The 26388-nt window shown below is 47.9% G+C and overlaps 2 protein-coding genes across 5 annotated transcripts in view; both read left to right on the top strand.

Moving 5' to 3' along the window:
• Positions 1 to 4482, top strand: part of KDM5A (lysine demethylase 5A) — a 49506-nt gene extending 45024 nt beyond the window's left edge. For both annotated transcript variants that reach the window (XM_064421204.1, XM_064421203.1), the window contains exon 28: positions 633 to 4482. In XM_064421204.1, coding sequence (XP_064277274.1) covers positions 633 to 845 — 213 coding nt within the window. In that variant the 3' untranslated portion in view covers positions 846 to 4482. The remainder of the gene's footprint in view (positions 1 to 632) is intronic.
• Positions 4483 to 13112: 8630 nt separating this feature from the next.
• SLC6A13 (solute carrier family 6 member 13) overlaps positions 13113 to 26388 on the top strand; it is a 29978-nt gene continuing 16702 nt past the window's right edge. Inside the window, exons 1-6 of one of the 3 annotated variants that reach the window (XM_064421212.1) lie at positions 13113 to 13177; positions 14548 to 14769; positions 19238 to 19372; positions 20244 to 20384; positions 20940 to 21024; positions 22793 to 22925. In XM_064421212.1, coding sequence (XP_064277282.1) covers positions 14553 to 14769; positions 19238 to 19372; positions 20244 to 20384; positions 20940 to 21024; positions 22793 to 22925 — 711 coding nt within the window. In that variant the 5' untranslated portion in view covers positions 13113 to 13177; positions 14548 to 14552. The other 2 variants (XM_064421209.1, XM_064421210.1) reach the window with 2 other exon arrangements.

Raw genomic sequence — 26388 nt, 5'->3', positions numbered from 1 at the left:
TCTGATACAGTTTTACATTCCCCTGTAAGTGGAAAGCAGAACTACAGCAGTAACAATTTTTACAGCTGTACCAGTGGATGCCATTAAAATGGAGAATCTGATTCTTACCCTGCAAATCAGAGTTTCTGCCCACTGACTCCAGTTAACATGTACTTTTATTCAAAGAATTACAGAAATCAAATCAGTAATCCTTCTTCCTTCCTACATTTTTTGTCTTTTCCATATTGTTCTACAGCAGGTTCAGCTCAAAGTTTGTATTGTAGCTTAAATGTTCTGACACGTAGGACTTAATAATGCAGTCTAAGAGGGTGTGTTTGGAGACTCTCACCTGTGCTGAAGTAACCATCCCTGAGCATTCTAAATGTGTTTTAGCACACCTCCTTTCATCTGAGGAGAGCTGAGTCATCTTCCTCAGGAGTAGTAGAGTGTTCTTGTGTTGTGGCAAGGTTTGTTAGAAGAGTTTTAGTTTCCATTAAACTGAAGTAGCTTGTTAAACAAGCTCTATAGGGGTATTATTTTTTGCCCCAGAGCTTTTATATTCTTGGTAGGTTTAGCAGAAGGTATTTTCTTCATAGAAGCTGTGCCTGTGTGTCCTGCCTTGTAACAGGCTGTGCTGATGTGCTCTCTTGCAGGTGGACTGGGTGCAGTGTGACGGGGGCTGCGATGAGTGGTTCCATCAGGTGTGTGTTGGGGTCTCCCCAGAGATGGCTGAGAATGAGGATTACATCTGCATAAACTGTGCAAAGAAACCCCTGCAGGGCCCCAGCAGCCCTGCCCACGCCTCGCCTCCTCCCTTCTTGCTCAGCTACAAACTACCAATGGAAGATCTCAAGGAGACGAGTTAGCAACTGCTCCATGCCCAGAACTTGTTGGGAAATGGACCACTGGAACCCTTCGGAAGCAGAGGGGTTCGAGGCTGATGTAGCTCCTGAGCTTCCCTTCCAAGGATGTACAGATGTGCAGCACAGCTGGTCCCTTCCTGCAGCGGGGATGGCAGGCACAGAGGCACCAGCTCTGCCTGATGAGGGCTCCAGCCAGTGCTTTCTGACTTGAGTGTTTCCATCTCTGAGCGTGCCTGTTGCTCTCAAGGACCGAGCAAACTCGAGGCTGTCAGACACTTCAGGGTGTTAGAAGTACATGTTGGCAGTGGAGCTGGCCTGGAGCTGGTGGGCATAGGCTGGAGCTCTTAGACCTACCTGGTTATCCTGAGGAGGTGACTTTGGAAGTCTTTTGCCTCTCCATGCCAATCCAGTGTGTAGAGCAATGTCTTGGGAGAATGAAATTGCCTCCATATCCAGGCAGCTAACACTACACTAAGGGTGGGAGCAAGTGGATGAATTTCTTTTAATTTCTCTTTTGTAGCTAAAGGGCAGAGGAGCTCATAATGGCAAAAATCAGCAAAGTTCTGTTTACCAAAAAAGAAACCCAACTCTACTCCACTAGGCAAATTTTTTTCCTCAGTGGGAAACAACTGATCTTCCTGTCCTGAGGAGGGCCAGAAGTCATTGATAATTCTAGCTAGACCAGAACTTGGGAAGAGCAGAGTGCTTCCCTTTCCACAGGGATGCTCTCTCCTGTTCTAGGCTTTGCTTAGAGTTCTGCACTCCTGCACATTAAAGCTGTGTGGGGCAGGATGGAGCTGGCAAGGAGGTACAGCACCCAGGGCACAGCTTCCGAGATCTGTGCCCAGGGATGGGAAGGAAAGAAGACAGCCCACTTACCTCAGAGGTTACACTGACACGTGCTTCTGTGAAAAGTTCCACTCACAACTTTCCAGTATCACCAGGCTACAGGCATGGCCTCCTGTGATACCAGCAAGCAGTCTGCAGATCCTGTTCACAGTGCAAACCCCTCCCTGCTGGCTTTGCTGGCTGTGTACCAGTGTACAATCAGCAACAGTTCTTGTCTGAAGTTGCCCCTGGCTTTGCCGGAGGACCAGAGGGCTTGGGGTCATCCTGGGTGACAGTTGTTTTAGTAAATCCATTTTTAAAGAAGGACTTGTTTTTACTTTTTTCTAAATGTCTCAGACTACTGACTTGTTCTATAAATAGATTATTTTTCTTTGATTTTTTTATACTTACCACTGTTAACCAGCAGCACAGACAGAGGTTCACAAAGCAAAAACCTGCCCGTGGGCTTGGGTTTTTTTACTCCATTCCTTCCTTGTAGTACAAGGAATTAGCAGTTACCTTCCCCATTCTAGCTTGACCAGCTGCCTGTGTTTAAATAGGTAAATACATTTCATGTGCTACCTTTGTATTTGGGTTTGTTCCTGTTAGTGGGGCATCTGGGCCTTAATGACTCCAGTGGATGCTGGCCTTGTGTATGTGAATGTCTGAAGTCAGCCCCTGGGCTGTCCTGTCCCCCTCTCCACTCGCTCCCTCTTGTTTCCATTCTTCTGCAGTTCTAGGAGTGTTGTAAGTAGTGTCCAGTCTTACTAGGAGCTAGATTGGGATTTAAAAAAATATTGACAAAAACAAAGGTGTGCTGTCTTTACTGTTCTGTGTCCCTTCTCTTGTTCTCTGATATTTGGAAGTTTATTTATTTGGCAGAATTGTCCATCCAAAAAAAAAACCAACTCAGCTCAGGTAGACGGAACTTTTTTGTTTTCTTCTATGTGTGCCTGCTACCTGGGAAGAGGGAAGTGTGCAAAAGGAAAAGAAATAAGATGGAGCACAGAAGATCCAGAGTCTTGGGAGCTTTGAGTGCAAATTGGACACAGACTTCTAATTCCTGCTCCTTAAAGACTTAATGTGATGTCAAAAGCAAGCTGTGGTTAAGCATGTGGCTGAACGGGCACCCTAGCAAATTTAAGAGTATTATTTGTTTACTTATTTATGAAGGAGTCTATGCTTTAGATAGACATACCCTCTTTTTGCCTCCAATTACTTTTTTTTTTCTTCTCAATGTACATTTAGTTTTGGTAAACTGATTTAAACAGTTGTTACTTTTCCTTCAAGCTTTAACTGACGGTACTACATAAATGTTTCCCTATATGGAGTGGATAAACTATCTGTCACAGATGTTTAATCGTTCCAGAAGTAGACTAGTACAAGATTTCTTAAAGAATCCCAGTGTTCTGTATTCTTTCCTGACTCCTAGAATGTGTGACACAACAGGGGAAATATGGTTAGCACCTCCTGTTAGCCACTGAGCACATCCTCGTGACCATTCCTGCATTCTCTGTTGCAATGAAGTCCTTGTGTGTAATTACCATCAACTGGAAAAGAGATCTTGGAGTAAACCTGCACTGCATGTTCCTGTTTCTCTGTGTAGAAGGTGTGGTGGAGAGTGTTGACAGAAGCACTAGTTACAGCAAGATGGAAACAAACAGCTCTACAATGCAACTGTGGTCATTCTGCTTGTAACAAGCACAGGAAAGAGCAAACAACAGAAAGAAATGTGCAAATCATATGCAAAAGTCACGTTTTTAGTAGCTGTTTTTCATGTAGCCACGTGGAGAGCCTCTGTTCCACTGTTGGAAGGAGGTTGCCACACTTTTTTTCTGGTCACAGATGTCTCGTCTGCTTTTGGATAAGGTGTTCATGAACTGAAGACCATTATTAGCTTTACATCTTATTGTTTTAAGCTTGTTTTTTAAGAGCGTAATTCCTATCAAAGGATTGCTGATAGTATGAACTTATGAATAAATGTTAACTTTTGGAAAAACCTGCAGTTTAGTGGTTGAAAAACCTGAAGCTACAGCTGTGGTGTTGTCTCCAGATCCTAGGGGTTTGAGTTTTTGTAAAAGCATACGCAGAGAAACCAGCCAAAGCCAAGATAAAAATGTTCTTACAGGTCTGCTACAGCTGTGGGAAAACTCTCTCATGCTTTGGGGACAAAATCTCAGTACACAAAAAATATTAGCTTGTATATCTAGAAAGGTGAATGTCTTAATGCTGTAGTCTACAAAGGCTACTTGCCACTGCTGCTGTAATTTCTTTTCATGTGTCTGACACAAAAGGTCAAAGAAATTACCTGAGCTGTTGTGAGGAGCTGAAAATGGCCAGGGCTTGAGTTGTATAGCTTGTACAAACTATGTGTTTTCAGGTTTTTCTTGTAAAAAACAGGGCCTGGGCTTTGGCAGCTTTGCTTGCAGAGAGATAAATGTCACTGCTGACCTTCAGTACCATTGCCTTTGGGATTTATGCTTTTGACAGATCTGCAGCTGAATGCTGGTGCAGCCTGGACCATTGGTAATGAAGACTTAAGAGTCTTCAGCAACTTAATATTGTTGATATGATGGGAATTGTCTGAAGGGATGGAACACAGTCACACGGCATAAGGTAACAGGCTGTTATATCAGCCACACTGTGAAACTTGCATTGATCTTTTCAGTTTTTAGAATCATGGAGTAATTTAGGTTGGAGGATACTTCTGGAGGTCATCTGGGTCAATCTCCTGACCAGAGCAGTGACAACTTTAAAAGTAGGTGAAATTTTTCAGGGTTGTGTCCAATAAAATCACGATTTTTTCCAGGGATGAGCATTCAACGACTTCTCTGATTTCCCATGTGGTTCTGTAGCATCTCCAGTGCAAAATTCACTTGCTGAAATGTGCCTGTTGCCAGAGTCTGCCTCTGTATTTTCTCTGATTAGCTAGTTGGAGACTGCAGGTCCTGCAGCCTTGGTTTCCAGGCTGAACAAATCCAGCTCAGCCATGGCATGAGCTGCAGCCTTCTGACAGTCTTGGTGGTCCTTGTTGCAGGTACTCAGTGTGCTGAGGAGCCCAAAACTGGATGTGTTACTCTAGGTACAGCTTAAAATCCTGAATACAGGGGGGAAATGACTTCCTTTAAGCTGCTGCTCACACTTCTGCTGTGCAGCCTCCTGCAGGGCTGCCCTGTATAGCTGCAGGTACTGCTGGCTCCTTTTCATTCTGGCTACTCTTAGCCCCAGGTCTTCTGCCTTACAATTTGTCAGATAAGGGCTTAAACTTTCCATCAGCACATCACTTCAGCCAGGAAAGATCCAGCTGAATGGAGTTCCCTCCTCCTGTGTTTTGGGCTCTGCTGCTCCAGTCCTCTGCCAGCAGTGTTTGATGTCATCTGAGTGTGCTCTGTACCACTACCCAGGTGGGTGAGAAAAAACACCTGAGGTACTGCACTTGCAGCTATCTCCAAAATTTTAAATTGGTGACTGCTGAAGCCTGAGTATTGCTGTCCACCCCATTTTTTGCTGCCATTGTAGGTTGTCCACCCATTCCCACTAAGTGTTTTTGCTGTAAGTCAGGGTAAACACCCACTGCTCCCCCTTTTGTCCATGGAGTTCATCACAGAAGGCGGCCAGATTGGGCCAGGATTATAGTGGTGTTACATTATCCCTCATGGGTGTGGATGTTGGTTTGAGGAGGATTGGTTCCATCACCTTTCTCCTCTTCATTGAATGAGCATGATGCACAGAGGGTTCATCACAGTCTGTCAAGGAAGTGATCTTCCTGTTTTTCCTAGGGTTCAGATGTTTTCCTAGGAGTGGAAAGAGTTTCTTAATATCACTCATGAAATGACTGTTAAAATTGCTGTAAGAAGTTGAGTGCTGTGGTCTGCTAAAAGCAACATTTGAGGCTTACTCCAGTTAGATGCAAAGGAAAAGCAGAGAACTCCTTCACACCCTCTCCAGCTGTGCTCACTGTGTTTGGTCAAGGCAGTGGGGAGGTGCCACAAGCCCAGCCCTTATCAGCATTGCAGCCGTGCTGGCTTTGGGAGGGTGATAAATGTGTGGGGCAGCTGGAAACTGGGAGGGTGATAAATGTGTGGGGCAGCTGGAAACTGGGAGGGTGATAAATGTGTGGGGCAACTGGAAACTGCACAGCAGGACACGGAGAGCACTGAGCTTTGGGTAATGGTGTGGCTCGGCATGAGTGAGTGTTAAGTTGTAGGTAAAGGAAATGAAAGTAGCAAGGATTTATTGAAAAATATTTGTAACGAGCTGTGCTCTGAATGGCTTTGAAACCAAACCTCTGCTGCAGTGAGCAGTTTTAATCTGAGGTGGGGTGTTGGTGGCTTTTCAGAGGTCACTTTTTGGAGTCTGTGTATCACCCCCACACTCCCCCCAAAAAGGCATTTAAAGCCAAGTGCCAGAGGGAGCTGCTGTGGGTGTTTGTGTCCCAGCAGAGCAGCCACCTCTGCACACAAGTGCTGGGATGATGGTTGGTGTCTCTGGCCAGCCTGGCATCTGCTTTTCCCGGGTGGGTGACAGGCCAGTAGAGGGAAGGGCTGCATCCTTTGGCTCAGCCCCCAGCAAAGGGTGAGGCTGTCACTCCCCAGGGAAAGGAGGAGCTTGGTGCTGTTGTGCTGTGACAGGAGCAGTGCAGCCATACAAGTCTATGCTATGAACCTGAGAAACAGCTCAGGCTTTAGTGGGATGTGGAATGAGTGCCACATTGTTTACTTCTGTCAGCTAATGGTGTAGCTTTTCACTTCATACAGCTGGAAATGTAGTTAATCTGGACATTGTCAGAGATTGGTAGTGCTACATCCCATTAATTCCTTTCCTGGAGTCTCTTAGGCAGGAGGTAGGTGCTTTAGCTTTGCCTAGAAACATTCCTGGGAGAGACTGGCTGCTGAGAACGCCTGGTGGAGAAGTGGAGTCCCTGGCAGCACCCTGCTGATGCTGAAGGACCAGCCCCAGATGAGTGGGATGGTGCTGCTGCTCTCACCTGCTGCCAGAAGGGGAGGCTCCACACGTGTAACCCCTTTCCAGGTTTGTATCTCACTGGTAAGGTGTGAGCACAGCCCACTTCCTCACTTTCTGGGCCTTACCACCTACCACGGCACTGGTTTCCTCTGGCTTCTGCTGCAAATAGTCTTGGAATGGTCAGACTCTGGGATTTAGGGCACTTAGAGAGTACACAAGCTGAACAAATAAATAATGGAAGAGTGCACAGCCACAGGAAAATGTTCATAACTTACAGGATTTTTTTTTTCTTGCTGAGTAATGTGATTCTAGGAAGATGATGGGTCAGATTCCTGTTTGGAGCAGAAAGTGGGCATGACCTTTGTGTAACTCGTGTTTACAGAGTGTGCAGAGCCTGCTGCTGGACAAGCAACACCTGAGATTTCTGAAGAAAGGAGCTCACTCTGCTTTGCCCGAAGCAGCAGCTGCTCCGTGTCCCTGTTTCTCATCTCTGGTGATCTCACAGGAAAATGATTGTTTCTTGTGCTTTTTGCTTTCATCCCCCAGGGCCTTTCCATTACACCTTGGGCAGTCCCTGTTCTCAGGGAAGTGAGGCCAAAAGAAATCAGCACAAACTCCCTTTGCAGATTTTGTTTTGCTCCTCCCAAGCTGTTTTTGCTTTGCAGCAGGGGAGGTCTCACCTCCCAGCCTCTTAGGGCTCCCTGCACAGGAGCTGTGTGACTGCAGACTGTCCACTGGCATTACCAGGACCAGACCTGGGCAGCAATACAGCTGCTGTTTCCTGGTTTGTTGTGTGAATCCACAGCTTCTGTTCCAGCCCTAGGGGGTGTGCAGTTCAAACCTTGTAGTAGGAACCTCAAGGTAAATCAGAGTATCAAAGACCAATCTCCTTTTTCCTCTAGATTCCAGTTATGGTGAAAACCAAAACTAAAAGTTCCACTGGCTCCAATGTTTTCAATTAATTCTCCCATTTGAACACATCACCATGTCTTTTTTTTTCTTATTTCCTTCCCTGATCACCATGAAAGCTCTGTGTTTGAAACCACATTCCCAGCATTTGTCAGATGATTGGCAAGCAGTGCTTGAACCTCTGTGTTGGCTTTCAGAGACCAGGAATGAAGTGTCCTTGTCACAAAGAGCTGTGATGCTGTGAGCCTCTCTGGCTGGAGGGAAGTAATGGATGTCCATGGTGGAAATACTTGTGTTTGGGTGTATTTCTCCATGTGCCCTCTGGATCTGGTCAGCCCCCTGAGCATCACTGTTTGAATTCATGGTGGCAAAAGGGTGCCGTGGCTTGGAGTTTTGTAGTCAAAAACTGCGAAGAGTGAAGCTCCTGAGCAGCAGCAGCAGCTGCCCTTTTGGTCCCTCAAAAGGGCTCTCAAGCCACCTTCTCTTTTTTAGTGTGGGTGTAGAGCCAGCCCAAGCAGACCAAATCCTTGTGCCTCTGCTAAACCCTCTGTGCCTTGTGCCTGGGCACCCATTCCCTGCTCCACTGCCACAGCTCTGACTTTTGGAAGCTGGAAATACTGAACTTCAATTTTATTTCTTTTTTGATAATTTTTGAATGCCCAAGTTTTCACTTTGTCAACTTTTGCATAGAAAACCTGTTTCTTGAGAAATTTCTTAAGACCTCTCACTCTGTCAACCAATGAGTATTGGATTCCTCCCTGAATGGAAACTTTGTGTTCTGAGTTGTTACCAGCCCAGTAGCCATGAATTACGAAGTCTCTTTTTTTTTTTTTCTTTTAGAGTGTTCAAGTATGAACAGATGCTCTGAGGTCACTGCCCAAATCTTGCTTGTTTAAAAGCAGATTATGGGCTTTCTCTCAGGAATCAGTTAAGCACAGCCCTGTCTAACCCCTGAGAAAAGTTTTCCCTTTTTCCTGCCAGAACATTTCCCTTGCAGACAGAAAGGATGCAGAGACATGCAGATCCCTGCCCTGTCAAAGGCTTTGATGTCATTCTTCCTGCAGGCAGGTGCTTCCAGACTTGCCTCAAAGGAGTGGGATGTGCAGAGCATAAGGAAAGACCACAAGTGGTCCCAATATACAGCTCCCTTTCCATCCCTGAGTTTACCCTGCACCTCATCAATCTGCTCATCCTTTGCCTCTCACACCACTGCTGGAATTAGGATTTCCTTTGGTAAACGGTTCTTGATATGAAAATGTCCTCCACTTGTTTTCTTGGCTGCAGCTTCAAACTGGTGAGTTTTAATTTCTTGATGCAACTATCAACTTTCACATCAGGAGGCCCACGACTAGACTTTGGAAGAGCAGCAACTTCTACTCTCTGCCTAAAATGTGTTCAGGCTCTATTCCCACAGTTACTCTGCGAGGGTTTGTTCAGGTTGCTGGTAAAGTGGGAATAGAAAAAGGATCTGAGAACTGGTGGTACCTCATGGAGTTGATTTGGAAGCAGTTATTCACTAGGGAGGCTGTCTCTGAAGGAGGTTGTTTGAGAGCCTGCTGTAGGATCTGTCCTGCAGGAACTGCAGGTTTTGGATTTTTGCTTCTGCTACTGTAGTTTCAAAATCTGTTGCCTTTCTGGGATGGAATTCAGTGGCTCAAGCAGGAGTCAATCCTTGTGCTTACCTTGGCTTCTTTCTCTGCTGAGCAGTCTCCAGGTTCCTGTAACGTGCCAGCCAGTGCCAGCCTCTATTTATCCCCTTTCTGTGCATATTTGTGACCATTTTGCTCACTACAGCCTTGATTGCTTTTAGCTAAACAACGTTTTCAGGCCAGCAGCAGGGTGGTTGTCAGATGGAGGAAATGCATCATATTTGCTCTGGCCTTTGGTTCCCAGATGATAAAATGGCAAATTGTGTTCCTGAGAGGTGGATCACAAGATTGCATTGCCCCAACACACGTGGAGGCAGTTTGTCCTGAGTGACACAGGAGCAGAGGGGGGCACAGTTGCTCTCAGTGCTCAGCAAAGGCCAGATGTGGCTGATGGTTTTTCGTGTTGGGAATGCAGCAGCAGTTGTGCCCAGGCAACTCTCCTGAAAAGACTTTGGTGGTTTGGGCCATAATTAATTTTAAAGTAGATTTAAAAGGGGATACAACACAAGAGGTTGTGCTTGTCTCCCTGTAAACATTTCCCTCTCCTCCTCATTCCTCTAAGTAGGTGCCTTTTGTATCCTTCCTCTTTTTTAGGTTTGAACTACCTTCCCAGGTGGCTGGAGGTGGCTTGGTGCTTTGAAGGAGAGAAATCCAACATTTATTCCCTGCTCAGCTGGACATTGATGTGAAGCAAGACCAGACCTGGGAGTAGGTTCTGTAGCTGTTACCAGAGCATGAAGTATCAGCAGTCCTGGGGTGGGCTGGGGCCAGTTCTTGTGCACATCTGTCCCAGACAAAGTCAAAGGACCATATTATCTCTGGAGGCTTTTGTTCCACATTTGCTTTCTTTGGGCTGTAAGCTCTTCCCTGCTAGCACAGCCACAGCTGCTGGTGGAAGACTGGGATCAAGCTGAAGGCAGAAATCTTGGCAAATGTCCTGAGGTAAAGAGAAAGACAGGAGCAAAACACAGCACGAATCAATAGCCTTTAGGATGTTCCAGCACTGACAGTGACCCCCCTTGGTCCACAGCTCTTGCTCTTCTCCAAAATGGGTGTTGAGGAGAAGTGTCTAAGCCAGCTGTGCCCCAGCTGCACATCTGGTACAGCTGCTCAGTGCTTGGCAGCCTGCCTGGATCTGGAGGCTGCTGCAGGACTGCTCTGGAGCTCCAGCAGAGACTGTCCCAATAAATGATGGGTGACAGCCAGGCTGCTCTGGGATGGGGCTGGGAGCAGAGTGGCTGCTCTGGCTCAGAGGATGGCTCAGGCAGCCTCTCATTTCACATCCTTTTCAGGGGATGCCACTGAAAGGACCACCTTGTGCCATCCTGGGTGTTGGCAGGAGAGTGGTGCTTGTGGGGCAGGTGCCAGCACTTGTGGCACTGGGAGGTGCAGCTTGAGTCATTCCAGGTGGCACACACTGCTTCAAAAGCTCTTACCTGGTCTTCTCCTCATTCGTATATGTGTGTGTATCTACCCAAATAATTTTGAATGGTGTTGCCTTGGTAGAGCTCTGGATGAAGTTGTTTTCCTGTTACTACAGCATGCATATTACCTAGGTTTGTTCCTTTTTAATATATTTTTTAAAGATCCACATTTTTCCATTTCTCTTATTTGTTTCTTGCAAACCTGCTTGGTAAAGCTTTGTTTCTGACTGTCCCTATTCTTCCCCTTGCCTTAGATACAATTACACTCAAATCCTTAGACACTGAGATTTCACCCATAGCAGTTTTCCCTTTAAATTTTTCATTGCCTTTAATGGGTCGATTGAAGTCCCTCTCAATTTCTTTGCCCTCTACCGTTTCAAAAATATGTATTGAAAATATATTTTATTTTCTGTAGTCTTAACTGTTCCTTTGTGGCAGTTTTTTCCCCTCTATTTTCTGTAAAAAAATTTAAAAAAATATATCAATATTTCAAGTAACATCTCCCAGAACAACATAAATTTTTTCTTAGTTCACTCCAGAATATGTATAAAGTGATGCTTTGCTTTAAACATGCTTTGCTCAGGATTTTCCAGCTTGCTTTTGCACTTGTAGATTTAATATCCCCCCTCGCTGCTTATGTTTACACTGAACATTTGTTTTCATTTTCGGGTTATTGTTGCATTCAGCGTGGTCTTATCACATGGGGTGCAAGTCAAATAGTCTGTAATTGATTGCACATTTTCCTCTCATAGTCTATTAGCTCCTGCCAATTAACTTGTTGTCTTGTTGATAGGATTATTGCTATCTGAATGCTGCAGTAATTGTGCTTACTGAGGGATATTCATGCAGTGCTGCCGACGAATGCAATCGTTTGAAATTGAAAATATAGTTTGAAAATCTGTGGAAATATTTCCTTAATCTCCTCTCTCCTCACACCAATCTGTTGCACGAGGCAAGATATTATTTGTCTTCACTGTTGTTTTTAATCTCTGCATTCTTACAGTATTTAACAGCTGCACTAATCACTGTGAGACGGTTTCTGCACAAAATGGGATGATTTCTGGTTCTCACCATACTACATAATTTCTCTTCTGGAAGAGGAATTATGGGAAAACCATCTTCCCTGGTTTTCAAGAATCACTGATTTGAGGAGTGGAGATGTTTTATTTGGACCACCGTGTTTAGTTGCTGTGGAAGAGGAGCAGCTCTGGGTGGATTTGCCAGTTTCCTTTCCAAACAATATTCTGTGGTAGTGGCCACAGGTACCATGTTTAATTAATTATGCTCAATGGGAGGAAAAAGTATGTAAATTTTCAATGTCATCAAAGGACATTAGTAGTTACACTGTGAGATGTAGTGCATAACATATTCATCTTCTCTGTCTTCCTTTTTCCTGGACCTTTTTTGTCATCCTCTTTTCAACCAAGGCATCTGATCCTGAAGTGAGGATTGTTGCATATTTGGTCACTCCTTGGTTGAATTCATTCCTTACCTCTCCCTGCCTCTCTTCCATTTCTGTTTCTCCTGCATGAGGTTTGGTGTGTGTGGATTTACCACTGATCCGTGTGGTGAAACCACACTGCTTGCTGGTTCTTTCTTGATGTTCTGCCTTCTCAGACTGCCTCTACACATTTTGCTGCTGCTTTACACACCTCACACAGGGACACTGACCCCAAAATTGTTATTTTCTTCCCTGTTCTCTCTTGCCTCAGATATTTATCAACAGATGTAATAAAAATATTTTAAAACTTCACCTCACCTACATCCTTGGGCCATCGCAGCCGTAAGATATCCACCATGGATGTGTCACAGCTCATTTCACAGCTGCGTGTGCCTAACTGGGGCTGGATATCTCCTTGCTATGAAACTTTTCATCCCCTGCTTGGTTGTCTGTTCCCACTGCAGCTTCCAGAGCGGTGTCCTGGGATGGGGCAGCGCTGCTTCTGGAAAAGACCAGCACCAAAGATCCCTGTGTGTGAGGGAGGGGAGTTTGCCACCTGCCAGATTTCTGAATGGGGCTGTTCGGGGCCCTTAGCAGGAAGCAGCAGAGCTCTTGGCCGAGTTCATTTCCAGCCCTGCTGCCTGCCACTGCCCTGGAAACTGCGGGTCAGGCTGCGATGCGGGTCCTGCCCCGCGCTCACCACCTCCCCGCTAAGGAGCAGCGAATTCACTGGGAATTTTGTCTCTTACTTCTTCCCAGCCGGTCTCGGCTCCCTCTGGCAGCGCTGCAAAGGCACCTGTGAACGATGGTCCCCCTTTTCCCGAGGGACACAGAGGCGGAGCAGAGCGGGGCCGGCCCGGGACGGAGCAGCGTGAGCGCTCCTCGCAGGCGGGGGCAACGCGCCCCTTCGCCCCGGCCATGAAATCAGTCATGTGTAGGTTTTTGTCCAGCCCTGGGGGGTGGGGGAAGGAATGTGGGTTGGGCGAAGTCTAGGATTACACCACCGCTGGATTTTTTTTTTTTTTTTTTCCTTCCCTTTCCACACTTTAAATAGCCGGCACCTTTCCGTCCTGCCTTCGCCTCTCGCGTCGCCCGCGCCCCGACAGCGCCGTCCGCAAGGTAACACCTCTGTCCCCGCAAGGTAACACCTCTGTCCCCGCAAGGGAACACCTCTGTCCCCTCTGCTTCTGCCCTGCTCCCCCTGTGCCCCTCGCCCTGCCGGGGCTGAGAGGCCACGGAGCCTTTTCTGCCTGTTTAATAATTTTCTAGCGTGGCGGGGTCCTCCCAGTCCCTCCTTTCGGCCGCTGTCAAACGCTTGCCAGGGTTTCTTAGCCCTCTTCGTGTCCCCAGGTGTTTTATGGAGGGACTCAGCAGGGGGAGAGGCTGAAAGGGCTGGTTTGCCCTTTTTCAGTTCTCCCCGGATAGGAGAGTGCCTTTTCTCGCCCTCCCGGCGAGGGAGCTGCGGGCAGGGATGAATAAATGTCAGCGCCAGGCTGGGGCTGGGGGAGCACGCTCTGCAGGGCATGGAGTAGGCTCGAGGAATTTGCCCTCCTTGGCACGAGGTCCTCAGCAACCCCAGCTTTGACAGTGGGGATTGGTAAGAACCACAATCCTCACCCTTTCTGCTGCAGGACTTGGCAGCCAGCAGGGCATCCTGCCTGGGAGGAACGGGCACAACCCTCCGTGATCCTTCCTTTGGAGGTACCTGGGGGAAGGTGGGACAGTGAGGTGGTGCCCACCTGCTCTCTGCTGCTCTTCTCTTAGCACAGATGTACTTAGAGATGGTGCCAAAGGATCTGAGAGCAGTGCTGTGGGGAGCTTTGCAGGAAATGGGCAGATGTTTGGAAGGGCAGACCTCGAGAAAGGCAAGATCCCAGATGGCAATGATTTCTGCATGCTTTATCCTGCTGTTAGAAGGACAGCACCATTCTGAAAATCACCTTTTCATGTAGCCTTGAAGATTGTCAGCAGCAGTTGCTGCCATCAAAAGGATAAACTTGCTTTCCTATCATTTGAGTTTGTTCTCTTCGTGTGTCTAGGACTTCTGTGTGCTTTGTGGCATCCATCACATGGTCTGTAAAACCAGGCCAAGGCAACAGAAGAGAGACCCTTATAAAATACCTTGTCAAGTATTTGTCCTGCTGTCATCCCCCTCCAGCCCTAAGTATGTTTCCCACACCTGACACAGCAGGAGCTCCAGGCTGGGTCTTCTGTGTAACACTGGGCTAAGAGGATGGGCTTCCAGAGGCAGGATTGTTTTGAGATGTGGCAGTTTAAAATGATGAAACTAATAGTGGCTTTCAAGGACTTGTTTTGAACTCATTAGTGAAAATGCATGTGCAGTCTTAGCACCAGCAGGAATCTGTATGAGGAGAAAGGGAAGAATAGTTGGAGATGTGTGTGCGCATGTCCTTGCCCCTCTCTTGCCTCCCAGGCTCCAAATTTCTGCATCTTTGTGCTGAACGTACTGAAGGAAACTCTTTTTGAAGGTGGGATGGATTACAGAGTCCCCGGCGCTGTCAGCAATGGTGAAATGGTGCCCACACACCCTGGCGTGGAAAAGGAGAAGGAGGAAGAAGAGGAGGAGGAGCAGACACTGGAGCGTGGTCAGTGGAACAACAAGCTGGAGTACGTCCTGTCTGTGGCTGGGGAGATCATTGGCCTGGGAAATGTCTGGCGCTTCCCCTACCTCTGCTACAAGAACGGGGGAGGTAAGAGCAGCCAGGGCCACCTGGTCCCCAGCACCCCTCCCAGCTCCTCAGCTGTGCACAATCATCAGTCTGAAGAGAAGGTGCCCACCTGCCAGCGTGGTACTGTCATCTGGGACCCCACCAGGGGCTTGTTTTGAACCCAGTGGGACATGGACAACAGTGGCAATATCACAGGGTTTCTGATTTCTGCGGCTGTGTTTCCCTGAGATGAATGGAGCTCTGGTGGAGTGGGTGGCTGTATGCAGAGGGAGGGCTGGAAGGGCAGGGACAGAGCTCAGCTTTCTGAGCTGTGTGTCACATCAGGCATCCTGTGCAAGGGTCCTGGTGGGAGAGCAGGGAGTGTCTGAGAGGCCACGGGACCCCAGTGTCTTTGCAGGCTCTGTGAGAGGAGCTCAGGGATTTCTCAAGAACTCCCAGGAGCTCTTGAACACAGCTCTTTCTCCTGTGTGTGTCCTTGGAGGGCTGGCCCCTGGGTCCCAGTGCTGCTCAGGCTGTGCTCAGCCATCCACCCCCAGGCCAGGCTGTGCTGTGCCTTGGCTCCCTGTGCAGGTGGAGGGTTGCTGCAGGCTTCCACAGTTTGTGGCTGCCTTTTAAAGGAGAAAAGTATAAAAAATGAAAACACCAAGTTTTTCTCAGCTTTGGCTCGGGGACATGTGGAGAGAGGGAGCTGCTCTCTGATTAGTTGCTAATTGGGCTCTCCAGAAGGGGACAGGGGAAGTGGTGCTTGGCTGGGAGCTGGCAGGGAGTGAGCACTGAGGACCTGGGGCTGAAATCCCCTGGCCTGAGCCTGCAGTAGTCTCATGGGCCTCACTAAACTGCTTTCATCCCAGTGGCATAAAAGAGGATTAAACACTGTTTAGCTACTTTCACGCCGTGCTTTCTGCAGTGCTTGTTTCTTTTCAACAGGTGATCTTTTCCCCTGTTGAAAAAGGAGAATTTTTCTGCATGTTCTTTTTCTGTGGGAAATGGTTCTTGGCTGCTTATTGAGCTGTGTCTGGTCCCACTGCTGCAACTTTCCTCGGGTTCTATTCCATTGATGGGAGCAGGACCTGGAATCCTTTCCAGGCGCCCCTTGCCCTGGGTGCCAGGGGAGAGCTCAGGGAGGGCTCTGGGGAGAGGGCAGCTCCCGTGTGAGCAGCAGAGGCAAGACTCAAAGGGACTTCTCAGCCTTTTTCCCCTGGAGAAATGGGCCTGAAGCAAAGTCCTGTGAAGCCCTAGAGGCTGTGAGGAATTTGAAGTCCCAGGCAGATTTTTCATCTCCAGCCCCCTTTCCATGAGATTAGGGCAAGGATGGTGCATGAGACTGTGGTGTGGTGAGGAAAGAGTTTCTGTAAGGTTTCTCCTGGGGCAGAGCAGCGTGATGAGGTGGTGCAGGACACAAGGCTCCCTCCTGCCTCATGGAACCCAGCCTACTGCAGACAGCGCTGCATCAAAACCCTTGTAATAACACCTCAAGTTGAGTTTTAAAGGTTCCCAGAGGTTCTGCTTTATACTCCTTTAGAAATGCTGGTCCAGGCACTTGCTTCTCCCATTCTTCTATAAAGGTGCAGGGCCTTTATTTAATTTCCAGCCCCAGGTCAATCACAGCCAGCCTACAACCATTAACTCTTGTGCCAGCACTGCCATCAGTCTGAGGTAGCTCTGCCCTGCTGGATGAGTCTCTCTCCCTCCTGAGCTGTGTGCAGGCAGTGGTGATAACTGCTGGCAGCTCTTGCTTTGCCTAAATATGAGCCTCTTCAAGAAAAGGTATTTGCAAAATCTGGGTTATTTAAAGAGCCAGACACTCTTTCTTTCTTTAGAGATATTTTCACATAATAAAGGAAGAGTAGTCCCTTACATATTTAATGCTCAATGCATGATACCAAAACCCTACATAGCAGAGAAAAACAACAAAGTAAAGCAAAAAATTGTTCTTTGTGTGCTTGTTTGCTCTTGCTTTCCCCTGCAGGGGCAGGGCCAGGCCCTGCTGATTGGGAAATAGCAGGGAAGCCTGTCTGGTGGTGTGGCTGCCAGCACTGCACCCCCTCCCCAGCTCCCCACACCTGCCAGCCCCAGGGCCCCCCACTGCTGAAAATGAGATGGGGAGGGCACTGGGGATGGTCACAGAGTAATTTCTGCCCATGTCCCCTGCTCTACCAGTTGATGGGGGCAATTTAAAGAACACAGACACCAACAGAAAGAAAGGTCTTATTTGACTATGAATATAAAGGCAACACAAAAGTGAAATGATACATTCAATAAAACTACACATTTGGCTTTAGCAACAAGCAAAGGGTAGCAAGGTAATGCACCTAATCATTGCTAGAAGAAAGGACAGGATTGAGAAAGATGCATCAACAATTGCCTGAACACTTGTACCATCATCCAGAGGCCACAGTGACTGGGGAGCCCTGTTTCTTAACAAGGACCTGGAGAACCCTTCCCAGAAATTGGGAAAACCCTACATGGTGTGTCCACCTGTAGCTGAGGTCTCCAAATTTGTCCTGAAAGTGGGTTCAGCATTTATAGGCCCAAATCAGTAAGTCAAAGTGACTTGATAATGTTTTTAGCACAGAAACACCTGGATCTGATGGCACATGACCCAACCAGCAGGGACCAGGGTTTGGCCAGAGCTCAGGCCTCAGCTGAGAGAGTTTTCCTCTAAAATACCCTACAAACAAGCTTCTGCTCATGGCAGTTGGGAAAGTTGCTTAAATGATACATTTCTTGCAGATAACTACACAAGGTTATACAGAGCTAGCATGAATGTGTTTATCATATATTTTTAGCTAAATAACACTGATGGTGTTAATCACACGGTGCCTAGGGTTCATCCTCTAAGTCAGCTCTCACTGAGGTCTGCTGCTCAGCACCCCAATCTCCCCACTTGGGATGTGAAGGGATTAGGGCAGATTGCAGAGAAACATCTCTACAAATTTTTCCTTCTCTCCATCATAATTCTGTGCTATTTCACAGCCTGCCATGTCAGGAACCTCCTGAAATCTTCCTGACACTCGAGATAACCACAGGTTAGGGGACAGGCCAGGCTGCAAATAAGGGAAGAGTGAGCTGGAAAGTTTGACTTGCTGCCTCAGAGACCTCTCCTGGAGTTTAGTTAAACACAAACTTTTATATGACAACAATCTTTCCTGGAAACAGGCTGGATTTTCATGATGAACTGATTTCGTGCAAGCTGGGAGTTGAGAGGATGGCATTAAGACAACCATTTCCCCTTGCCTTTTGCCTTCACCAATTTTTATTTACAGCACATGGGCAGAGTGCATTGTTCCTGCAGGGCTGCCAGGTATCACAGATTCACTGAGATTAGAAAAGGCCTCTAAGATCATGGAGCCAAACCATTAATCCAGCACCCCTTTCAGCTCCTCTTTGTCCACAGGGAGCTGCCAAGGTGCCTTCCCTGTCTGTTTTGCTCACTCATTTTTTTTTGCAAGAAGTGGGGGCTGTGGCTCTGTACCTGGCTGGGATGAGCACAGGGTGGGAATCCCAGCCCAGTCCCCAAAGTGCCCCTTCCCTTTCCCAGCCCCTGCATGCTAGCTAAGCTTCTTAATGAAATCTCCTGGGTTTTGAGTTCTCTCGTGCACCAGGATTGTGATTTCCCATACAGCCCCACTGAGCTGAGCCCAAAGCCAGTCAGCATCCCCCAGGCAGGGAAACCACAATCAGTGCCTGGCTGGGTTGCCACTTCTGACCCTGCATGCCCTCTGAGCCCACCCCAGCCAAGATGCTGCTCTCTGCTTGAGTCTGCCTCTCTCCTGACCTGTGTCCCTGCCTCTGAGCTCAGCCTGAGCAGCTCCAGTGGCACAGGATGTGTGAGTGGCACATGATGTGCATGCACCATCTTGTGGGGCTGTCTCCTGTGCTCTGTGGGGTAAAGGCCATTACTACAATTAACATTAGCCTGGGGTAATGAGAAGCCTGAAGCATTTAATCTCTTCCTGCCTCCTCCATGACAGGGCTGGATCAGGAGGGCAGGCCTGGCTGCTGCTGTGAGGTGCATGCTTTCCTGCACTACTTGCTCTTCCTTTGCATGTCTTCTGCTTTTGCCAAGCAAATGACTGAGCAACCCCACAAACTGGGCAAAATTCTCAGTCTCCATGTGCTCCTCAGAGCCTTGGTATCGGCATCCATGGGTTTGTCAGCTTATTCAGTCACAATAATCTATGTGAAAGGAGCCACCAACCTGATTAAAAGTTGGAATGTCTTTACAGCAGTGTTCTTCTATATTTCCATACAGCTATTCAAAACTTTCTTCTCCATTCTTTGTACATATTGAATTATTCATGTAATCACATCACTCCAGAAGATGAAATGTGAGGAAAATTTTTTTCCCCTGGCATCCTGTCTGTGATCTTCCAATCTCCACAGCCAGCATCCCTCCAAGGCTGTCCCACAGGAGGAACCTGCCTGGTGACTGCTAGAGACAGCCTGACCTCTGTCCCCTCATGGGGCTTATTTTTCTATCTGCCAGGTGCCTTCTTCATCCCCTACCTCATCTTCCTCTTCACCTGTGGGATCCCAGTGTTCCTCCTGGAGACGGCGCTGGGGCAGTACACGAGCCAGGGAGGGGTGACTGCCTGGCGCAGGATCTGCCCCCTCTTTGAAGGTGAGTGGAGGGGTCTGGGAGGGCACGGGGAGCTGGGGACACCCTGGGGCCCTGAGGGCACGAGCAGAGATGTGTTTTGTCACAGCCTGGGTTGTTGTGCACCTCCACACATCCTCTTCCTGAGAGGGCCGCTGGCTGCCCCCTTTGGGTCACCTTCACCAAACAGTTCTCACTGTTACATTGCATCCCAGTTTCCTTCTTCATGGCCACAGCTTTGGCAAGGAGCTTTGTGCCCAAATCAAGGTTGTCCTCTAAGAGGTGAATGGGGAAAATGCTTCTGGTGATTATAAGGAACCCAAAGCATGCTGCTTTTTTTCTTTTTTAAGTTGACGCTCTGTCACCTCTGTGAGTTTTTGGGTCGTGTAAAACCTCACTGATGAAGGTGCCAGCTCTCTTAATGAATTGCCAGTAGTCAGATCCTCTGTTTCTAGCACAGTTTCATCACAGTTATCCAGCCTCAAGCCACTTTCTTTGATTTCTCTGAAAGCCACAGTTGCCTCCTCCTCATGTGCCAAAACCTTTAGACGCTTCTCCGACACCTCCCAGAGAAGGTGTGCAGTGCTAATAAAAGATATTCACAAATAAAAATGTGAAAATTATAAAAAAATTAATCTTGTTAGAAGAGATGTGACTCAGTAGGTGCCACACCATTGTATGTTTCTGCCCCTTTGGGTGGTGCTCCAACCATAACCTGCCCACTCCCTGCCCAGCATCCCTCCCATTGCCCCCCTTTCCCCAGGGAAGGCAGTGGCAGGGCAGCGGGAAGAGGGAAGAGGGGTGCCTGGGGGCCCTGCTGAGCAGCTCCCAGAGGGAATGCTTTTCCTGTCCCTTGGCACGTGGGTCACCTGCCCTTGGGGCTTGCTTTCTGCAGGAATTGGCTACGCCTCGCAGGTCATCGTCATACTGCTCAACTTCTACTACATCATTGTGCTGGCCTGGGCCTTGTTTTATCTCTTCAGTTCGTTCACCATCGACCTCCCCTGGGGCAGCTGTGACCACGAGTGGAACACAGGTGGGTGTGGAGCCCTCTCCCTGTTCTCCAGCAGATCCCACTGAGGGAAACCTGCTGCTGCCCAGGGCCAAGCCTCAGGAGAGTGTCTTGCTCCTGAGTGGGTGGGATGTGGGTTTGGGGTGCTGGGTCACTGTGGTGCTGTTGGCACTTTTGTGGGAGAGGCTTAGTTGATCTCTGTGCTAGAGAAGCACCAGTGCTGTGCAGTGGTGACCTCCCTGGTGACTCCTGCTCTGGGCTCCAGCAGACATGGGTGCCCTTCCTTCTTGGCTTCTTTCACTAATCCTGTTCTGTGTGGTAGCCACAGACCCAGTGCTGATCAGGACTGTATCCACTGGAAGGAAAAATTAAATGCTCTTCTCTTAAGTGTCCTAGATTTCCTGCCAGCCTTTCCATGGAAGGGATTTCTTTTTGGGCATCCTTGGGACTATAACTTGTCCCAGAATCAATGCCAGGGATTCTCAACACTATGGATGGGCAGGGAGAGGATTTTTCAGATCCTCTGGTACTCCAGGCACTGCTGCTTACAGTTCTTGTTTCCCTGGGCCTTTCCTGCAGGGAACTGCATGGAGCTTCAGAAGGCGAACTCAACCTTCAACGTGACCAGTGAAAATGCCACATCCCCAGTCATCGAGTTCTGGGAGTAAGTAAAGGACTGGCCTGTGCACCCTTTCCCTCTCAAGTGTCATTTCCCTGGGCAAGGGGCACAAACTGCAGTATCACATCCTATAAACCCACCCTTGCCAGAAGAGGACACAGAGGGGGAAGCTGAGCAGGTCAGAGTGAAGGCTCTCAGGGCAGCCCTGCCAGTCAAGGTTAACTTCACTGCTCTCATGGTGTTGCTCTGGAGCTGTGCTGGCATGCCTCAGAGCCACCTGATTTTGTCCTTCTCTGAGGATGTGTTCATGTCCCTCTAGACCTTTTGGCCTTTTTGGTCTCACTGACCTCTTTCCTTTGAATCCATGCTGCTGTGTGATACCAGCGTGTTCCCAGGAGGCTCTGGCATGGTGGGCAGTGACTTTTGTATGTGTGCTGGTCTTATCTCAAAAATAGAAAAAGCACAGGGATACTGCTTTTAAACTTCAATGTTTTATTTTTTTTTTTGGTCTCCTGTGCACTCCCTGAGCCCGTGCTCTCCCTCTGCCTGTTGCTCATAGGTGATTAGATGGTGGCCTGCCTTAGGCTGCTTTTCCTGCAGCTGAACATGGAAAATTTGTTGTTTCTGCCACTGCTGTGACCATCCCTGTGTTACTGGGGAATAAGCAGCATGGGACTGGAAATTTCCACTGTCCATTGCTTCTGTTCCTTCTGTTTCCACTGTCTGCAGCATCTGTTCCTGCTGTCCCTGGGCAGGGAGGGTAGGAGGCCAGCATTTCTTTGAGGAGCTCTGAGCTGCCAGTGGGCTGATCACACACTGCACAGGTCTCTTCTGGCTGCACTACAGCACCCAGTTAGTTCCAGTCCAGTGGCACCCTTTGCGCTGGTTAGAGTCCACATCCTTAGGAGCAGGCAAAGAGCAAGATGACAAAGTGTTATCTGAGAGTGCACTGTGATTTTTCCAGCCCTTCTCTCACCCCCTCAATCTGCTGCAAGGCTGTGGGGCAATGAGGGCAGCAGTGTGCCTTAGACAAGGGTTCTCCAGCAGCACCTTTATTTTAGGATAATTGCTGTCTTTTGCAGCAGGGTGGACACTGCTGGTTGCTGGGCTCCAGCGTAGTGCAAGTCCCTCTCTGCCTGTCTCAGGCTTGGGTTTCTGGGGTTTCACACTCAGGTTCAACTGTGTGGTGTAGGAGATAGAGGAGGATGAGTCCTCACTTTTGTAAGTGATGAGGAAGATTTGTCACACACATGACATGGAAAGGCTGTTATTATCTGACCTCATTTGTACCAAGGTCCACATAGCCCAGGGTTTTATCTCCACACTGGTGGCACGAGGATGCTCTAGGTGGCCTCACCTGACTGTGCAGTGGGGATTATGGTGCTCATGGTTGGCTCTTAGTCACAGAATGGGATGCTGTGCTGCTCTGTGTCCTGAGGTCAGTTATGTGGCTGCCTCAAAAGAGAGAAGTGTGCTGTGGAGAAGGGGTTGGACAGCACTGCTTCTTGGGTCCTGATGGATTCTGCATGCTAAGTGCAGCGTAGCCCTGACTGTGAGCATTGCAGCGTGTCAGAAAAGTAGGTGAACTTTGTGTGTCCATATGTGACCTGCCAGGCTGGCAGTATTTTTTTTCAGAGAAGAGCACTGCTTAATTTCTCTGAGGCTTACAGCTCAGACCTGAACCTTGTTAGTAAGACAGCTTTTGTCCCTAAAGCCATCAGGCACCGAGGAGGTGAGAACCAGCATGGTGTTGGGAATATTAGTGGCCAGCATCAGTGACCCCTGCATGTTTCTTTGCTTCCCCCCAATGCAGGAGGCGAGTGCTAAAGATTTCTGATGGCATCCAGCACCTGGGTGGTCTCCGCTGGGAGCTGGCTCTGTGTCTCCTGCTGGCTTGGATCATCTGCTACTTCTGCATCTGGAAAGGGGTCAAATCCACGGGCAAGGTGAGTCCTTGGTTCAGGTCAAGCCTCTTCCCTTGGTCACAGCACTGGTTCTAGTCAGCTTTTATAGGTTCAGAGAGGTCCTTGAGGTCCCCTGGGAACCACTGCCTGCATGAGCTGGTGGGAGCCTGTAGGGCTCAATGTGCAGCAGGAGTGTGAGCCAGGCTCTGTGTTTTTGGGTAGGAAAGGCTGGGAGCACCGAGGCATCTCAGAGCATCAACTTCCAAGGTGTATATCCCCATCTGATCCTTCTCCATCCACAAACTGAGGAGACCCTGCAGTCCTCCTCTGTCTGGGGTGGTTGCATGTTCCCTTCCTTACCACCACAGCATGAGCAAGCAGCGTGTTTTTGCCTCTGCTGGAAAATCTTCAAAATTAGATATAAAAAGGTAACCATGATGGCCCCAAAGCCCTCTCTGCCTCAGCACCATAGGAGCTGTCCTGTTATGCTGTTTGTCCCAGCTCTTCCTGCAGCTGCTCATGTTCTCCAGCAGTCAAGGTCTCCTTTTTCTATCTCCACAGCAGTCACCCCAGAGTTATTTCTTTTAATATTTTTGGGAAAAAACTGGTGTTGCTGTCCAGCTCCATTCCATGCTGTCTGTTACTGAGTGTGCCACTCTGATTTGCACTGTCCCCATTACTTAGTTTCTGCTACTGCCTCCTGACCCCATTCCCAGCTAGCTTTGTCTGGAGCCAGCAAGAACAGATGGAAATGAAAAGGTTTGGTGTATTTCCTGAAGGGTGTCTTCTCTGCATGTCTTGAACAAGCCATCATGTGTGATGGGGTGCAAACCTTAGCTGCACCCATTTCTATCAAGCTGATGGCATGGATGTTAGCAGTTTCTCTTGCTTCCAGAATGGTCTGGGATTATGAAACATGACAGGGAAATCAAGCAGCTTGCAGGGATGATATTTTCTGGTTTCCATGGAGTAAAATTAGAAGAAAAGAGCAACTGCTTGCTGTGGTGGCCTGGTAAAAGAAAACAGAGGCAGTCTAATAACAGCAAATATGATACGGAGATACAGCAAATGTAGTGTGGGAAGTCCTGAGAACAAATTCCATCTATTTTAGACACAAGTTCTTGGTCAAATACAAGTGATTTTTAGCAAAAAAAAATTTTAGCAAAATGTACTAGTGATAGTAAGATCTTGAAAACAGAATCCTTCTTTCATTGAAGCAACAGTGTCCATAGGTTTATCAACCCTTCACGTATTTCATAATCTGACTGAAAAGGATGGCTGTAGGAATATAACCCCACTGGGAAAGGAATATTCCTTAATTCTGAGGATTTGCCTGTGGAGGGTCAACACCTTGAGCTGAAATCACCCTACTCAGATCAGCAGTGGTTCTCATCCTCCAGCACAGGGACTGCCTGACCCCAGGAGCACTCCCACAGGCAGGAGGTTGTCACAGATGGAACCACTTTGCTGAGGCATGTGGATCAGATTCAAATAAAACCCTGGATGTTGTTGAGCAGCATGTGACAGAACGATCACACTGATCCCGGCAAGGTTCCTAGTGATGTAAGTGCTAACAATGCCCAAAAAATAAAAAATATTGGGTCTGAGCCAAGCACTGAGTACTATCTCATTGGATCCAGATGTTCCTATTGTTAGAAGTTTGGCAATATTAATCCAGCAAAGCATTCTCCAAATTCAGGCCTCTGGTCTTGGTGGAGGTGTGAGTGACTGTGGAGTGAAAAGCCTAACACAGTAATTCACACAGGCTGTAAAGCACATAGGATGTTACCAAAACATGAATCCAAATCATATGCCAGAAAATTACCAGTCTGTACCCTGAGCTCCTAAAACTGATGCTATTTAGACATTAAGCCAATGTGCAACCTGGTGTCCTAGAAGAACGTACACTAAGGTTCAAAGACAATTAGTTATTTTAATGATTTTTGTTTTTAATCTTGCTTCCATGGGCTGAGAAAGCTTAGACTTGCATCCCACTATTTCCTGAAGGAAGACTTTGATTCTGTGGTAAATACACTGATGATGGTTAAACTTGCAGGACCTGCAGATTTGATTTACTGTCACTGTACAGCTCTAAATCAAAGGCTCCTTGAAAACCTGAGACTACGGGGAAGTTACTTGCTGAAGGACCCTGTCCTTGGTTTCTACAGTTCAGGATGCAGATTCAGAGGGATGAACCTGCTCCAGGTATCTCAGGCAATCCAGAGCCTCAGCAAGGAGGAATTTTTCACTGATCTCTGTTGTCTGCTGAGATACATAGAGCAGGCCATGTGAAATGCATAGAAAATCTGGAGTTGCAGACAGAGATGATAGCCCATCCTTGAAAAAACCCAATACTAGACTATTTTTCAAATCCTGTCCTACAATACTAAACTGAATGACTGGAGGATGTGTGTCCTGACTTAGGGGAGGACTCACAGAATCAGATGCTTTGGACATTGCTTTATTCAGATGGAATCTATCAGAGTGGATCCAGAAAACAAAATCTCATTTTGAATTACTGCTCAGATCATAAAGATTACCCAGGGGCAGAGCAGAAGTGGTCAGACTGTCCAGGGAAATCATATGCCTGTTCTCAGTAGGACGTCCCCTAACGCAGAAATCACCAAAGATGAGTCACAGCCAGTGACTCCCGCTAAGAGATGGTGGGCTTTAGGATTTTAAAGCAACTTCTTCTGGATGGATGGGCAGGTGTGAGAAGCGGGTTACTTCACATCATTACACTTTGCACTTTCTCCAGAGATGAGCTCTCCAGTGCCGAACTGCCAGAGCTGAGAAAAGAGCTGTAGGGTAGTGTTCAGGTGAAGCATGCTGATGCAAGTCCTTGCTCAGCACGTCCACACAGGAAAAAACCTGAAGAAGCAACATTTCTCTTTTTTTGGCCTAGCAGGATAATGAACAACCTCTTCTCAAGGTGGCCAATAATTCTTTAAGGTGTGGAAGCAATGCAAAAGGATTAATCACATTACTTGAATTATTGAGGAGGTTGCATGATCTCTCAATATAATTTTGTGTGGGAAACAGACTGCAATGTGGTGTCATTGTGGCATGCTACAGCAGTTAGCCTGACCAGTCCTGAAAGTACCCTGGTAGTCCCCAAACTGAGTGTCACATTTAGCAGAGGAGAAGTTCCTGAAAGGATTACCTGATACTTGTTTCCAGCTTTCCCCCAAGGGATGCAGCTCCTTTGCTAGAGGAAAGTGGTTTTAACCCTGCCTGAGTGTGTCTGCAATGCTCATGGGGCTAGAGACACAAAAAGCAAGAGGACATGGGTTCAAGGTCCTGTTTGGGTCTGTATTCTTAGTGGCAGTTCTGAGGCTTGCAGCCCTGCTGTGCCCGAAATGCCCATGAAGAGGTCACTCAGAGGCAGTGCTGTGGGTCACTGCAGTGGGAAGGGCTGGGCACAACCCCTTTGCCAGTACCAGCCCTGAGCTGGGGACCCCCAGCATTGTCCCTGGTGGTCCTTCAGTGCCAATCATGTTTCAAG

The sequence above is a fragment of the Passer domesticus genome, chromosome 5 (genome assembly GCF_036417665.1).
Source record: "Passer domesticus isolate bPasDom1 chromosome 5, bPasDom1.hap1, whole genome shotgun sequence".
In the NCBI taxonomy this organism is placed as follows: domain Eukaryota; kingdom Metazoa; phylum Chordata; class Aves; order Passeriformes; family Passeridae; genus Passer; species Passer domesticus.
This window is presented reverse-complemented; position numbering and strand designations above follow the sequence as displayed.